Source organism: Phocoena phocoena, chromosome 1 (genome assembly GCF_963924675.1).
Source record: "Phocoena phocoena chromosome 1, mPhoPho1.1, whole genome shotgun sequence".
In the NCBI taxonomy this organism is placed as follows: Eukaryota; Metazoa; Chordata; class Mammalia; order Artiodactyla; family Phocoenidae; genus Phocoena; species Phocoena phocoena.
In genome coordinates, this window is record NC_089219.1 from 97,473,639 (window position 1) to 97,489,457 (window position 15,819).

Consider the following 15,819-nt stretch of genomic DNA (forward strand, 5'->3'; position numbering starts at 1 on the left):
GGGTAAATGGCGATGCTGTAAATCCCTTGATTTATTGCCAAAGCCCTCCCCACCCCGCCCCAAGCAGAATAGAAGGATGTCCCAGAGGCAGAGAGTGCTGTGGGGTACGATGCACAGAGCCGACTGGATCTCTGCGTCCTGAGAGTCAGAGCAACCGTCACTGCCGCCGATGGTTCATTTATTGGTTTTGGTGGTGATTTGATGTCATTAGGGATTCAGGTCTCATCTCCATCTCTGAGATCATCTGAATAACAGTGTGAAGAGAAAGAGAATAGAGGAGACAGGCATCCATGGGCAGCCTGGATCGGACGGTATAAATCTCTGGGGAGAGCCTGGCCTTCCCAGCTGGCGGGCTTGAGGCTGAGCGGAGACGGCAGTGTTTGCCATCCCCCCAAAGTGACCATGAGAGGTACCACGCGAGTCTCAGTCATGCTTCTCCTTGTGACTATGTCCGACTGTGCCGTGATCACAGGGGTAAGTCGTCCAATATTCTCTACTCCCTGGGTTTTGGGAGGACGTCGGGGTCTGCATGGGTTGGGAGCCAGGAACCGAACAGTAGGCAAACCAAGGGCGTGGGGAACCAGCCGCCAGACAGCACTTCCGAGAGGCATTTCACAGAATTTTCACGTTAGTTAGACCTCACTCTGCTAAAGGGGATCTGCTTTTGAGAAACTGTGTGTAAATCAAATTCTGCTCTCAGTGCATTAGGAAAGCATTGCAAATTCTGAAGTTTGGAACTTTGGTCAAAAGAAGATTCCTATTGTGTAATAATGACTTCTTGTAGAATGTGGATTAGCACCCCCAATCTATCTTTTGTGTAAACTTTGGTTTTCATATATGGTCTAGACCACATGTCAAGTGTAATTGACGTAGCAATTTGACTTAAAGACTGTGACCTTATTTAGCTTCTATTGGGTACGTTTAATCTCTGCTTTCTCTACTCTTAAAGAAAGCCTGTCCTGAAACTCTTTCTTTCCCTTGTGGTTTATGTGTTTTCACTCGGTGCCCAGGTCTGATAAGAATAAGGGCGACGCCAACATCTGGCTGAGCGACCCATAAGCAAGTGTCGGATAACAAGTAGAAATCCGGTCTCACTGTGGGCACACCCGGGCGGGCACATCATAGTATTTGAGACACCCCAACTGTGGTTCTCTCTCAGAAGTTTGGCTTCACCTGGACCTACCCTCACACGGGCACATGTTGTGTGACAGTGGTGGGACAATTCTTACCAAAACAGAAAGTAATGGCTTACCTGAGAATTTTCCAGATAAAAGCCACCAGAAAAAAAAGAAAAGAGGGACATTCACTTTTGTTTCAACTTCCTCTAACTTTTTACACAGAGAATGGAAATGTAGAGAAAGGCCAAACCATTCCTGGAATTGGATTAATTTTAATGTTCACAGAAAGGGAAATTTCTTTCTTCTCCCTTTTAGAGGAAAAAGACTGAGTTTCAAAGAAGAACAAGTATCAAAGGCAAGCCAATGCTTTGGAGACCCAGAGCATAAATACAACTGTCAGGGCAGAATTATACCTAATGAATGTAGACCACCAAAGGCTGTCTTCCTATTGTGTAGCTTGGAGATCAGGAGGGTAAGAGCAGAGGATAGAAGCCATGGTTACCCCGTCGAGAGGGACGGGTGCAGCGGGTTGACCCTGAGTCTGGCCTGGGATGGGGGAGCGGAGGGGCGTGGGAGGCAGGTCTGAGACATGAGGAAATATCTTCCTAATAAAGGCTCCAGTTTGACACTTTGCAAAGCACAGAAGGAGAGGAAGCTGCGATAAGAGGACACACATGACAGACCCGACCACAGGTAGTTAGAACTGTTCCCTCTGTGCTCCAGGCCTTGCTGCTGCCCTGAGTCTGACCCTAGGAAGAGGCTGCGTTCTACCATCCCTGCACTCCCCTGCTCCCAGGACTGTGACCATCCCAAATGCAGGCCTGGGGGGTCCCTCTTCCCAGAGGGCGACAGCGATGCCCCACCTCTCTGGTGGAAGAGTCAGGTGGGATCTACTCGGCCCTAACCCTGAGCTTTCAGGGACCGGCTGGTGTGTGAGAAGTGCCCTCACTAGGCTGGAGACCTGAGTGGCAAGGTGACTGCCACCTACACCTCCTCTGCGTGACGAGCAGCCCCGGCATCTCTCACTTTCCTCCTGGGGCCGAGCACATTGCGGGTCTTACAGTTCCTGCCTTGCCCCACAGGCAGCCAGAGGGCCCTCCATGGCCTTGTGTTGGTAAATAAGAGCCCAAATCCCGCTCCCAATTTTGGCTCAGAAAAGCTGCAAAGCTTCTCTGGAAGTGGAAAGCCTGGGTGCTTCTCCAGTGTGGCCTCCTGTGAGTCTGGAGCCGTTCAGTTCTGTCTTTCCCAATCCAGGCTTTTGTTTAAAGTGGGCTTGTGTGGCTATATAGACGGCACCTTCCAGGTCACTTAGCCCCTGCTCTGGGAGCCCAGCCCAAGAGGGGTCCATCCCTCTCTGGGGGCCAGGCAGGTCAGCAGAGAAGCCCCAGGGGAAACACCTGTCAAGGGGTGCTGAACCCACAGGTGAGGCTGGGCTTCTAGTGAGGACCGAGGGGGACACCATGGGCAGGGGAGGCACTAACCCTGAGTGCTGCCAGGTGAGGGCTGGAGAGTCCACATCCACAGAAACTCAGCACTGACACCCTGGGGTGCAGGCCATTGGGGCCCTCCCCCGTCTAAGGATTTGAATTAATTCAATCCCACCAGCATCCACTGAGCATCTCCTGGTGCTAGAAAAGCTCCATCTCCTAAGCTCTAGTCCCGTCAGAAGAGGACAGCCTCCCTACCGAGTGACCTCGAAGGAGCTTGGGGACTCCTCCGATCCAGGTCTCCTGCCCAGCTGAGCCCTGAGCATCCCGCCGAGAGAGGCGTGGGGGCAGCGTTGCCCTAGGTGTCCCGGAAGGCCGCGGCCTGGGTGCTGTTCCCAGCACCTCTCTCAAGGGCTTTTGGATGTGCGTCCCTTCTGGTTTCTCTGGGATGGGCCTAATGGGCACTAACGACCCCTTTGTCTTCCACCCCGCAGGCCTGCGAGCGGGACGCCCAGTGTGGGGCGGGCACCTGCTGTGCAGTCAGCCTGTAGCTGCGTGGGCTGCGGGTGTGCACCCCGCTGGGGTGGGAAGGAGAGGAGTGCTACCCCGGCAGCCACAAGGTACTGCCCACACTTGCTCAGGGCACAAGGCCACGAGCCAGAGCCGGCACTGGACCGCAGTGTTCTGACTCCATTCTAGGAATATCTCACTGCCTCCTTGCTTTGGGGGTGGCCTGGGGTGCAGTGGGGTCCCAATCACACAGCCTGTTAGACCTGGGGGCTGGGACCCCAGCTCCTCATTTGCTGAAGGGTCCTGGGCATCAGTCACCTCATGCATACAACGAGGGGAGTAGACTGACACGTCTGATGTTTGTTGCTGATCTGATGAATTCCAGCTCTGAGAGGCCCCTGAATGCCCTTTGCTGTACGGCATCCTTCCCTCGAGAACACGACGTGGGAAGACTGTAAAATGGGCTCCCAGCCAGGGCCTGGGGTGGGGGAGGGGCAGGGTGAGGCTGGCCAGGCCCCTGGTGCACACACTTTAAGGAGGTTCACCCTTCTGTGCCCCAGGTGCCCAGCGCCTGCCTTGCTCCCTCAGGAGCTCCCAGCCCAGAGGGCACAGAAAGGCCACAAGGCCTTCGCTTCTGAACGTGAGGTGGACGCAGCAGCTACTGTGGGCTTGTACACCCTTCCCGGGGCTTCCTGTGCTCCAGGACGCCCTTCAAGCCCCTCTGGGGAGCACACCTGCACCCAGGGACATCCTCCGGCTGTGGTCCTCCCTGGCAGGGTCTGCCTGGGAGTGAGGAGGTGGGGGGAGACAGACGGGACAGAGCACAGTCCTCGTGGCCTTGGGGTGTGTCAGGGGGTTCAGCCACAGATCTATATTCCCAAAGCAGGCAGCAGAGGTAATACAAGCTAATGCGGAGTGCTTGCTATGTGCCACCCTTGGTATTAAGCGCTCTTTGCGAGTTTAAGCCTCTTTAGGTTTATAGTGTAAACCCCTTTACAACCATAGGTGGTGGCCTCTGTTATTAATCCATTTTACAGACAATAAATTGAGGTACAGAGAAGCTAAATAACTTGTCAGTTGCCACACAGCTGGGAAGTGGCAGACCTAGGACTGGAGCCCAGGCTCCAGGCACCTATGCTCTGAACCTCTCCTATTCAGCCCTTTTGAGGAAAGCTCAGTGGTTTCGCCCTCCTCTGGGTATGAATCACCCGGCAGCGACCATGTCCTGTGTAGCTACATACCCGGCCCCCGACACGGGATGGAGAGTATAATGGGTGAGCTATAAGTGATATTCAATTACGGATGTAGGTGTGAGTTTGTGAGTGATCACGTGTGCTGGGTCAGCGAGGGGCCCCGGGTGGGCAGTGTGAGGGCCTGTGGGGTTTTAGGGCTGTGGCTGATCCCAGTGTGTCACAGCCAGATTGCCTGCGTTCAAATCCTGGCTCCTCCACAAGTTGGCTGTGTGATTTTGGCACGTTGCTTAGCCACTCTGTGCCTCAGTTTCCTCCTCTGTAAAACTGTTTTTGTTGTGCTGGGGTGGTGGCAGAGAGACATTGGCCAGGGCTGGGCCGGCCAGAGGCTCCTGCCCTGAGGGCCCATCTCCCTTTGGTGAAGGTGCCACCCTCTTCCCTTCTCTCCCCAGGTCCCTTTCTTCAGAAGACACCAGCACCACACCTGCCCCTGCCTGCCCAGCCTGCTGTGCTCCAGAGGCCAGGATGGCAGGTACCACTGCTCCACTGACTTGAAGAACATCAACTTGTAGGAGTTGTCTGGTCTCCGGACACCCACCGGGCCTCTTCCTGAGCACAGGCTGGGGTGGTCTCTCTTGGACTTTTATTTCTGCCCTGTGGCCCAATCCTGCAACCCACTGCTGTCGCATTCCCACTCCCCACACTGCCTACCTACCCCCCTCCTCCCTAGCGCACACAGGTGCACCCACGAGACACACGCCACAGGGTGACCTGCAGGGTCCAGGCTGGTGGCTGTGGTCCTGGGAGTAGTCTGTGTGCGCTGCTCAGGCTGCCCGAGGGGCTGCAAGTAGCAGGAACGTATTCCTTCCTCATGTCTCCAGCTGCCTGCCCTGCCTCTCTCCGTCCTGCACGTACTCTTCTGCCTGAGTCGGTGAGCTCGAGGAAGACGTGGGGAGCCAGGAGGTCAGTCGGCCTCCAGACGGCTTCTATGGGGCCAGCCTGTGGCCTGCCCCCCAGGCCAGAACTGCAGGCCTCCAAGGCCCCTCGTAGCACAAGTTACCAGTTACCCAGTGATGCCCCCAGTCCCATCACCCCCCCATGAAACGCAGACGGTGGTGGTTCAGTCTAAACCAGCTGTTGACATTTTAGGTGGCAATGAGGGAGTTACCTTCGACAGCTCCTTCCAAGGGTCAAGAGCATGTCTGTGACCTTGAGGAGGCCTCTGGCATCTGGCCAGCTTGGGGAGGGGTCAGGAGCGGGGGTGGGGCAGGCCGATCACTGATTTCAGACACAGGAGGCATTACTATCCAGGACCACAGCCAGGCTGCATGTGCCCCTCGTCTAGATAAGTCATCTTCTCTGGAGAGTGAGGTCTGCCTGAAGTTCAAAGCAGTTTGTCTGGGCGTTATATCACTGGCCTCCATCTCTTCTGAAACACCAGCCTCACTCAGCACCTCACATCTGGCGCCTGCCCGAGGCTTGCCCAGGTCAGCATGTTGATGCCGGAAGCTGTGCACACTGACCACTAGTTGCAGAATAAAAGCATGAAAAAGGGACGAGTGGCCATGGTGTTCCTGCTGCACTGGTGTGGGGATGTGGGGAGGGGACAGGACTGGGCTGTGTACAGGTAGGAGAGAGATGCAACTGGAGTTCCTCCACCCAGCTGGGGCAATTTTTTGGAGAAAGTGGATTCAGGGTCTCTTTTAATGAAGGGCTTGAGGCAGCTCAGTGGGCTCTGGGCAGAGAGGGTGTGGTTCAGATGGATTGGATGCAGACGGGGGCCATGAGCTGGCATCTGGGTGGGAAGACCATTAGTGAGCTCAGGATGGTGGCAGCTCCCTTTTCTGAAATTTAGTCCCTTTTGTTTAGTGTCAAATACTTGATGCCACTCAGTTCACCGTGTGTGGGTGAGAAAGTCGATATCAAGGATGGGCTGGTGAGGCCCTGAGCCTGTGTCTGAACCAGGGGCTGGGAATATCTCCTAAGTGCCAGGCTACTATCCCCATGGTGCCTTCTCACCTCAATCCCTAGTCTAGGAAAATACAAAACATAAGATGAAAACACAAATAAAATATCTAGGAATAAACCTACCTAAGGAGACAGAAGACCTGTATGCAGAAAATTATAAGACACTGATGAAAAAATTAAAGATGACACAAATAGATGGAAAGATATACCATGTTCTTGGACTGGAAGAATCAACATTGTGAAAATGACTCTACTACCCAAAGCAATCTACAGATTCAATGCAATCCCTATCAAACTACCACTGGCATTTTTCACAGAACTAGAACAAAAAATTTCACAATTTGTATGGAAACACAAAAGACCCCAAATAGCCAAAGCAATCTTGAGAAAGAAAAATGGAGCTGGAGGAATCAGGCTCCCTGACTTCAGACTATACTACAAAGCTACAGTAATCAAGACATTATGGTACTGGCACAAAAACAGAAATATAGATCAGTGGAACAGGATAGAAAGCCCAGAGATAAACCCACACACATATGGTCACCTTATCTTTGATAAAGGAGGCAAGAATATACAACAGAGAAAAGACAGCCTCTTCAATAAGTGGTGCTGGGAAAACTGGACAGTTACATGTAAAAGTATGAAATTAGAACACTCCCTAACACCATACACAAAAATAAACTCAGAATGGATTAAAGACCTAAATGTAAGGCCAGACATTATCAAACTCTTAGAGGAAAACATAGGCAGAACACTCTATGACATACATCACAGCAAGATCCTTTTTGACCCACCTCCTAGAGAAATGGAAATAAAAACAAAAATAAACAAATGGGACCTAATGAAACTTAAAAGCTTTTGTACAGCAAAGGAAACCATAAGCAAGACGAAAAGACAACCCTCAGAATGGAAGAAAATATTTGCAAATGAAGCAACTGACAAAGGATTAATCTCCAAAATTTACAAGCAGCTCATGCAGCTCAATATCAAAAAAACAAACAACCTCATCCAAAAATGGGCAGAAGACCTAAATAGATATTTCTCCAAAGAAGATATACAGATTGCCAACAAACACATGAAAGAATGTTCAGCATCATTAATCATTAGAGAAATGCAGATCAAAACTACAATGAGGTATCACCTCACACCAGTCAGAGTAGCCATCATCAAAAAATCTACAAACAGTAAATGCTGGAGAGGGTGTGGAGAAAAGGGAACCCTCTTACACTGTTGGTGGGAATGTAAAGTGACACAGTCACTATGGAGAACAGTATGGAGCGTCCTTAAAAAACTAAAAATTGAACTACCATATGACCCAGCAATCCCACTACTGGGCATATACCCTAAGAAAACCATAATTCAAAAATAGACATGTACCAAAATGTTCATTGCAGCTCTATTTACAACAGCCAGGACATGGAAGCAACCTAAGTGTCCATCGACAGATGAATGGATAAAGAAGATATGGCACATACATACAATGGAATATTACTCAGCCATAAAAAGAAACGAAATTGAGTTATTTGTAGTGGGGTGGAGGGACCTAGAGTCTGTCATACAGAGTGAAGTAAGTCAGAAAGAGGAAAACAAATACCGTATGCTAACACATATATATGGAATCTAAGAAAAAAAAAATGGTCATGAAGAACCTAGGGGCAAGACGGGAATAAAGACACAGACCTACTAGAGAATGGACTTGAGGATATGGGGAAGGGGAAGGGTAAGCTGTGACCAAGTGAGAGAGTGCCATGGACATAAATACACTACCAAACGTAAAATAGATAGCTAGTGGAAAGCAGCCTCATAGCACAGGGAGATCAGCTCGGTGCTTTGTGACCACCTAGAGGGGTGGGATAGGGAGGGTGGGAGGGAGGGAGACGTAAGAGGGAAGAGATATGGGAACATATGTATATGTATAACTGATTCACTTTGTTATAAAGCAGAAACTAACACACCATTGTAAAGCAATTATACTCCAATAAAGATGTTAAAAAAAAAAAGATGAAAACACGTTGTGTCCCTGTGTTTCTCAGAAGCCTCTGAGAAAACTGGTTTCTGAGGTCCAGGGGCTCCTGGCTTCCCTTATTTGCCCTTGACCCTGTCACAGATCTGCCCAGGGTGTACTCAGGACAGGCTTTACTGCAGGACCCACCCAGGCTGGGCCTGTGCTCCACACAGGGCGTGTTCTTCAGTTTGGCTCTGTTGATAGATACTGACTCCTGCTCTGCGGACTTGTCCCCTTCTTCCAGCCCGTGAGTCTCCTTGCCCCTGACTTTCAGGCTCAGGTACTGGCTACAGAGTTCCTTTCCACATCCAGGAATCCAGTTTGCCCATCCTGTCCTTTGGATCTCCAGGAACCACTGGCTGCTGCCAGGTCATGCTATGTGTGAGGCCTTTCCCAGTCCTGCCGCCCTCTGCAAGCAGAGCCAACCTGGGTGGGGCATCGCTGCAGGCTTCAGTGCAGGGAGCGGAGAGGCGGGGTGGCTGCAGGCACGAGGGGGCCCCCTCTCCATCTCCACAGGGAGCTGGCAGATCTGCAGACCCATGGATGGGCCGAACCTTCCCTTTACACTAACTGGACCGATTCTCACTTTCTGTATCAGAATTTCAAGGAATGGATAATTGGTCTCTGCTCCAGTTCCCTGGTATTTTTTCCTGAAGACTGGAGAGAACACAGGGGAGGCTGCAGAGGCTAAGAAAAGTATATTTGTGAGAATTCTTTATATTCAAGGATATATTCTTCATAAACATAGTTATAAAAAGAATCAAATTATAAGAATAATATATCCATAATAAGAATATATTTTAGACGAATTAAGAGTTAGAATTAGGTGAAGTAAATGGGCAGCCCTTCAAGATGTGGGTCCCTTTAGTGACAGCCTGACTTCCCCTTATTTGCTGCAACCCTTCCTTCCCAACTGGTGGAGTCTTGTGCCATCTATTGGCTAAAATGGGGATGGCACAGAAGAGCTGAGGTGGGAAAGACGGAAGCAATCAGAATGATGAAACCTCTCAAAGCAGATGGGAACCACTCCCCAGACACTCCAAGTGTTAGATTCAATCAGAGGTTTAGAGGGACAATGTTTCCACCTCTGTAAAGAGGGCTTCCACAGTAAGCAGTGCAGGATAAATGCTTAATTGCCCCTTTGGGTCTGGTCCCACCTTACAAACTTCTTTCCTGGAAGCCTCTGTCATCTTCCTGTAAGACATCTCCTCTCACGGCTTCTCCAGGATTAGGAGAGTGGAGGTGGATGGGGGTCAGAGGAAGATGACTGGATGCCCCACTGGCCTGTCTGTGTGCACCAGGGCACGGCACAGGAAGAGCTGCCTCTCTCCCCAAATCTTCGTTTTCTCTGCTGGTCATGATGGTTAGTGCTTCCACTGCCCCCTAGTATCAAGTCTGAAGCTTAAGACTTTTCTGTCTCCTACTGTCCTTTCTTCATGAGCTCCTTGTCAACTGGCCACCAAATTCTGCTTCTATTACCTCTTAAATGTCTCTCGACCCTGCCCCTTCTCCCTCCAGCCGTTGCTGTGTCTGAGCCCTCATCCTGCCTGGTGTGGTCTGGGGCAACTGCTTCCACCTATTCTCTCTGCCTCCAGTTTCCCCTTAACTTCCACCCCTGTGTGTCCACCAGTCATCCTTCTAGGCAGCGCATTTCCCTGGTTCTTTCCCCGTGAAAAATTCCCCCAATGGCTTCTCAGCAACAAAGGAGAAAGCCCAGTCTAGTCAGGGAGCGAAAAGCCCCTTGTGGTCCAGGCCTGTCACCCTCTCCCTGTCTCTCCCACCCTCCCCACCAGGCTTCCCGGCCTCAGGACTGTCTCAGTTTGTGGAGGATGCCACGTTGTCTTTGCCCAGGTTGCTCCCTCTGTGGGGAATGCCCTGCTTTCCTCTGATCTCTGGTGACTTCCACGTATCCTGTAGGTCAACTCAAATGCATCCCCCAGCTCCACCGCATCCACCAACACGAAGGACACACTGCAGACAGCGAGTTGGTACTTGCTCTTAGAAAGCATCCATGTCTAGGTCAGCCTCCACCGCGGGAGAAGGAAGGGCAGTGTCTGAGTCCTGTTTGTGTCCTCAGGGTTGAATGGTGGAGGCCCGGGCTGGAGCAGCTGCACATCCAGAGGACAGAGGCTCTGGGCAGAGGATCCTGGGTAGGAATAAGGGTGAAATATGACCCACTCCTTGTTCCAACCCTGGTCGGGGGCCATCCCTAGCCTCAGAAGCTCAAAGCCGTAGAGTCACTGCAGAGAACAACTTTTAGGTTGGCAAAGACTCGGCTTCCCCCTTGGCCCCCTGAAGCCCCTCTCGACCTCTGCAAGTTGCCACTGAAGACTTCCACTCAAAGTTTATAAAGAAAGGGCCTCATGGGAGCCTGCAGCCAGCCATGAGCCTGAGAGAACAGTGTGTGGGCCTCAGGAGGACCACTGGGCCCAGGCCACAGGAGGTCCTCCATCCAGAAGATTCTTTCTTGTCTCAGCCCCCTACTTGGAAGGTTCCACTGTCCATGGATCATAGGGACTTTTGTTTCGTTTAAATGTTAGTGCATCTTGGAGGAAAAACATAGGTGTGGTTCTTAAAAGGGATCAGAGCCCCCGGAGGGCCTTGCCTCATCCTGGGCAGGAAAAAGCTCCCGACCTAGTGAGGACAGAGGGGCCTCTATCTGGGGGCTGAAGATTAGTGAGGAGGATTAACTGGGCCTAAGCAGAGAGAAACGCTGATGAATACGAAGGCACGGGCACAGTTCTGACAAGAGACAAGGCAGAGAGGAGCCTGTGAGATTCTGTCACGAAACTAAGTCCCGAGGAACAAGTACACAACTCTGTCAAATGGCAGCTTGACATTTTCTTGTCATTTTGCATTTTGCTCTGTTGGCGAATCTCACGGAATTAACAGCAAAGTTGCCTTGCTACTGGGGTGACACAGTGGTTAACAGCACAAGACTGTGTGACGTTGAACCCTGGTCAGGCTGCTAATTAGAAAGGGACTGTGGGCAATTTACTCAGCTTCTCTGCCTCAGTTTCCCTGTCTGTAAAATGCCGATACTAGTAATAGGGTAACTGAGCAGCACCCCATGGGGTCTTCCCGGGACAAATCTCCTCATGTCCTCCACCTGCTTCTTTTTTTTTTTTGCGGTACGCGGGCCTCTCACTGTTGTGGCCTCTCCCGTTGCAGAGCACAGGCTCCGGACATGCAGGCTCAGCGGCCATGGCTCACGGGACCAGCCGCTCTGCGACATGTGGGATCTTCCCAGACCAGGGCACGAACCCGTGTCCCCTGCATCGGCAGGTGGACTCTCAACCACTGCGCCACCAGGGAAGCCCCCGCCTGCTTCTTGTTTGTACAAAAACTTTAGCCTCCTAGGCCTTCCCTGAGTTCCAGAGAATAAAGGTAAAATCAGAGAAGTGAGAAAATGCAGAAAGGAAAACAGTCAAGCAAGACAAAATAATAATAGTTTAGCCATTAAACAAAGTCAAGCACTGGAGATAATAGCCTGAGCCATGTTCTCTGAGCAGTTCTGCAGATACTGAAACCCCCAGCAGGTGGGAGAAGTTAACTGTGTGCTGCCTACAAGCACGGAGACCCCAGACCGGTTGGAACCGGAAGGCTGATGATGCTGACCCCCCCCTTTACCTCACCACCAACCAATCAGAAGAACGTCCATGAGCTGATCACACACCCCACAACCCTCTCCCTCACTTTGTCTTTAAAAACCTTTCCCTGAAAGCCACTGGGGAGTTTGCATCCTTTGAGTCTTAACTGCCCGGACTCCCTGCAATAAACACTGCACTTTCCTTCACCACAACCTGGTGAAGTAGACTGGCGTCGGTAGAGACTGGCTTTACTGAGCACAGGCAAGGAGACCCAAGTTTGGTTACGTAACAATACTACCTACCTCTTAGGGGTGCTGTGAGGATTAAATGTCAGTGCACGCAAAGTGCTTAGGATAGCCCTGGCCCTTGGCAGCATTGTGGGAATGTTTTATACATTTTTTTGTTTATTTATGAAGACGTCTCAGACAGTCAGTACTGGGATCTTTCTGCCTGACACACTAAGGCAGTGTTACCTGGGGCATCTCCTCAGTGAGGTAAACTCATAAAACTGCCAGGAAGAAACAAAAACCTGCTCTTGGATGCGTTTTCCTTCCCCAGAATTTGAACACGGTAGGAAGAAATCCTGGTTTGTCAGGATCACGCTCCATTATTATTATGTCGTTTAAAAGCACAGGTTTGGGACTTCCCTTGTGGTCCAGTGGGTAAGACCCTGTGCTCCCAGTGCAAGGGGCCCAGGTTCGATCCTGGTCGGGGAACTAGATCCCGCACGCATGTCGCAAATCAGAGTTTGCATGCCACAGCTCAGAGTTTGCATGCCGCAACTAAAAATGATTCTGCATGCCACAACGAAGATCCCGCGTGATGCAACTAAGACCTGGTGTGGCCAAAATAAATAAATAAATATAAAAAAATTAAAAAAATAAAAGCACAGGCTTATGTGGGAAAAGCTCAATAACACTCCATTTGGGAACATAGATACACAAATCTTATCTAAGAGCTTCTTAATACCCTGCTTATACACATGAGTCACTGTTTCCAAGTACAAAGGAATGTTTGCTCAATATGGGCTATGATCTTAATACTGCGTTATTCAATTTTTTTTTCTAGAAAAAGCATAAGGAGAGTGGGCTCTGAATTTTATTCTGGTTCTTCCCAGATTGTGTTCAAATTAAACCTGCCAAAGCATGTGTGTCCCCTGAGATAGGCATCTCGGTGGCTGGTGGCCCCAGTAACTAGGAAATGTCATTCACCCCATAGACCTGCAGTTTCCAAGCCTCAGTGTACACAGAAGCCCAAAGCATGATGTTAAATGCTGGTTCCTGGGTTACCTCCAGAGACCCAGATTCAGTGGAGCCTTTAACAAGCCCCCTCCAGCTGTGACTGATGCAGGTGGTCCCTGCACCTCCACCCCCTGAGAAACTTTGCCCTACCCTGTCTGTCACCCCAACCTTTGGAGGAAAAAAATTAAACATATAATGAAAATGCTACTTTTTCCCCCAAGGGACTGAGAGACTACTTTCCATTAGGAAAAGCTCCAGTCAATCTAGAGTGTGGCCTTTATATTAAAACAAGGATGGGCAAGACAGGAGAGAAGGCAGGGAGAACGGGGTAGAGGCTGGGCCTGGGTCTGTGTCCATCCAGAATTAGATTTCAAAGTGGGTGTGACTGTCCCTGGGAAAACCTTAGTCACCCAAGTGGCGAAGGCGGAAGAGGAACACAAAGAGAGGGCCCCCCCCAAGAGGCTATAATTTTCGGTCACTTGAAGGCGGACTGCTGGGGCCCCACCTGGGTGCTAGGAAGACCTGCAGGTGAGGCGGCAGCACTGGTGCCCCAAGGCCCCCGCTAGGAGGCGAACACGTGTCCCACATAGGCTCCCAGGCCCCCATCTGGGGCCCAGCTGCAAGAGACCCGCCTCTGAGCTGCCAAACGGATGCTCGGTGTCAGCTGGGGGTGCTGGGGAGTCAGGGCAGCAGAAAATAAGGTCCAGGCCCCTCGGCTTGGGGTTGCCCCGCCCCAGGAGCCTGCTGGGGACGGGAATCTCCGTAAGGAGCCCCAGGGGCAGAGGTAGCCCACAGCTCACTCCCAGGTGAGGGGAGGGGAATCACACATCTGAGAGCGCAGGTCAGGATGCCTTATCTGGCCTCACTAGCCTCCAGGGAGGGACACTGAGAAGGCGCCTGGGGGAGGCCTCATGGGGAGGGGCAGAGGGAGGATTGTCTCAGGGGGTAGGGGATGGGGAGACTACGCTCTTGGGAGGATTTGGCCCCAGCAGGGCACTGAGCCCCAGCTGGGCTCCCTGAAGAGCCTCCGGTGGACAAGATGGCCCCAGGGCCCTAACTGGCAACGGGTAGCTGTGAGGTCACTTAGTGGTGGTCTGTCAGTAGTCTGCTCCCGGGGTATTTGGTCCTTCCTTTCCTTAGGGCCTGTGGGCACCTCTGATCATGGGAAAGGCCTCCTGTGGCCACCACGCCGCTGGACAGCCTGCACCCTCCTAGGAGCCCCGGACCAGGGGAGACCCATGGAGACTGCAGTCTGTGGGCCAGGAAGGCCTTCGCTGGTTGCCCCAGGGATGCCCTGAGCTCCTGGGGAGCTGGGGACAATCAGAAATGGGGCCATATGCTGTCACCATCATCTCCCGCCCTTCTTCCCAGACGCTGCTTTCCCCACCTCCTACCTGCTTTCTCCCCTCCACGGGGTGCTCTGTCCCTCCCCACCCCCACCTTCTGTCTGGTTGTCCAGTCCCTCCTGGTGGCACTGGAACCAAAGGTTCAGATTCTCAACTCAGCTCCCTGAGGGGTCAGGGGTTCTCAGAGTCTGTTTTCACCTCTGCTACTTGGGGACAGTGACTTCTGCCACCTCACCGGGTTGTAATGAGGTGGACCCCACAGCAATGCTGCCCAACCCTCCTTGGTGGTGGACATCACTTGAGGGTGCTCGTTAGGTACCCAGAGTCCTGTGCTCTGTCCCAGAGCTGCTGGATCCAAATTCCTGGAAAGGGGGGCCTGGGGTTTTAGCTGCTTGAAAAACAATGGAAAGGGATTAAGCAAGGAGACCCCAGCGACTCCCTCTTCTTGGTCAGATCCTGACTCTGCCCACTTGCTACCTGGAGGACCTCGGGGAAGCAGCTAATTTTTAACCTCAGTTTCCTCCTCTGTGAAATGGCATTCCCACTGGGACTTCCCTTGCAGGGTTTTTGAGGGCCCAGAATGAGATGGTGCCAACCTTGGGCACAGTGAGCTCATGCACTGACAGTGCTCTGTAGGCCGATAGAGGGATTTTCCTTCTGTTCATATAAAGTGAGCTTTGTGCCCCTTCAGTAAAGGATGGTGTCTGCACCAATCAGTCACCAAGAGCAAGTATAGAAACTGGACTGTGAACTTAGTCAAGATGGGATGAGACAGCCTATGTGCCCTCCCTCCTCTGACCCATCATGAAATGGGCCAGGTGGGAGGGAGGCTGACCTCCCACAGGGAGGAAGCAGGTCAGAGCTACTCTAGGACCCTCCCTCCCAGTCTACCATTGCTGTCTTTCTTCTTTCTTTCTTTCTTTCTTTTTTTTTTTTTTTAACATTTTAAACACCACCTCAAATAGACCCACCCAGGACTTTAGTGCCCAATGTAGTCCCTTCATTCCATAAACCATCACATGGAGTCAGTCTATTCAGTTCAAAATGAAAATTTTAACTCGGGCTATTTATAATTCCCACGATGGAACGGGTGTCAGTTTCAAAGCAGTCACGCCAGGTGTCGACTTGGAAGCTGAAAGGGAGACAAGCATTATTATAAATGAATGTTGCCAGTGATTAATACTTGATATTTTTAACACACATTCATCTCAGAGGAAAAGACCCTCTTTACTTAGTGTGGCCGGATGTTGTGCAGTCCTCCCACTGACGAGGGGTTGCCAGAAATCTTTGTGCGTAGCTTCAGGCAAAGATCTGACTGACAGAGAAAAGAAGTGAGCTCTGAAGTCAGATTCTCTGTAGACCTGCCTCTTCAGGCGGATTGTGTCAGGCTTGGGCATCCTGCACTCCCTTCGCTCAGCCCATCC

At 51.5% G+C, this 15,819-nt stretch overlaps 1 protein-coding gene across 1 annotated transcript; it reads left to right on the plus strand.

The window, feature by feature from the left end:
* The first annotated feature begins 402 nt into the window (after nucleotides 1-402).
* PROK1 (prokineticin 1) lies at nucleotides 403-4,817 on the plus strand. Its single transcript, XM_065891218.1, is given in 3 exon segments — nucleotides 403-474; nucleotides 3,040-3,165; nucleotides 4,698-4,817. Coding segments are annotated over 3 exon segments (318 nt in total).
* The last annotated feature ends 11,002 nt before the right edge of the window (nucleotides 4,818-15,819 follow it).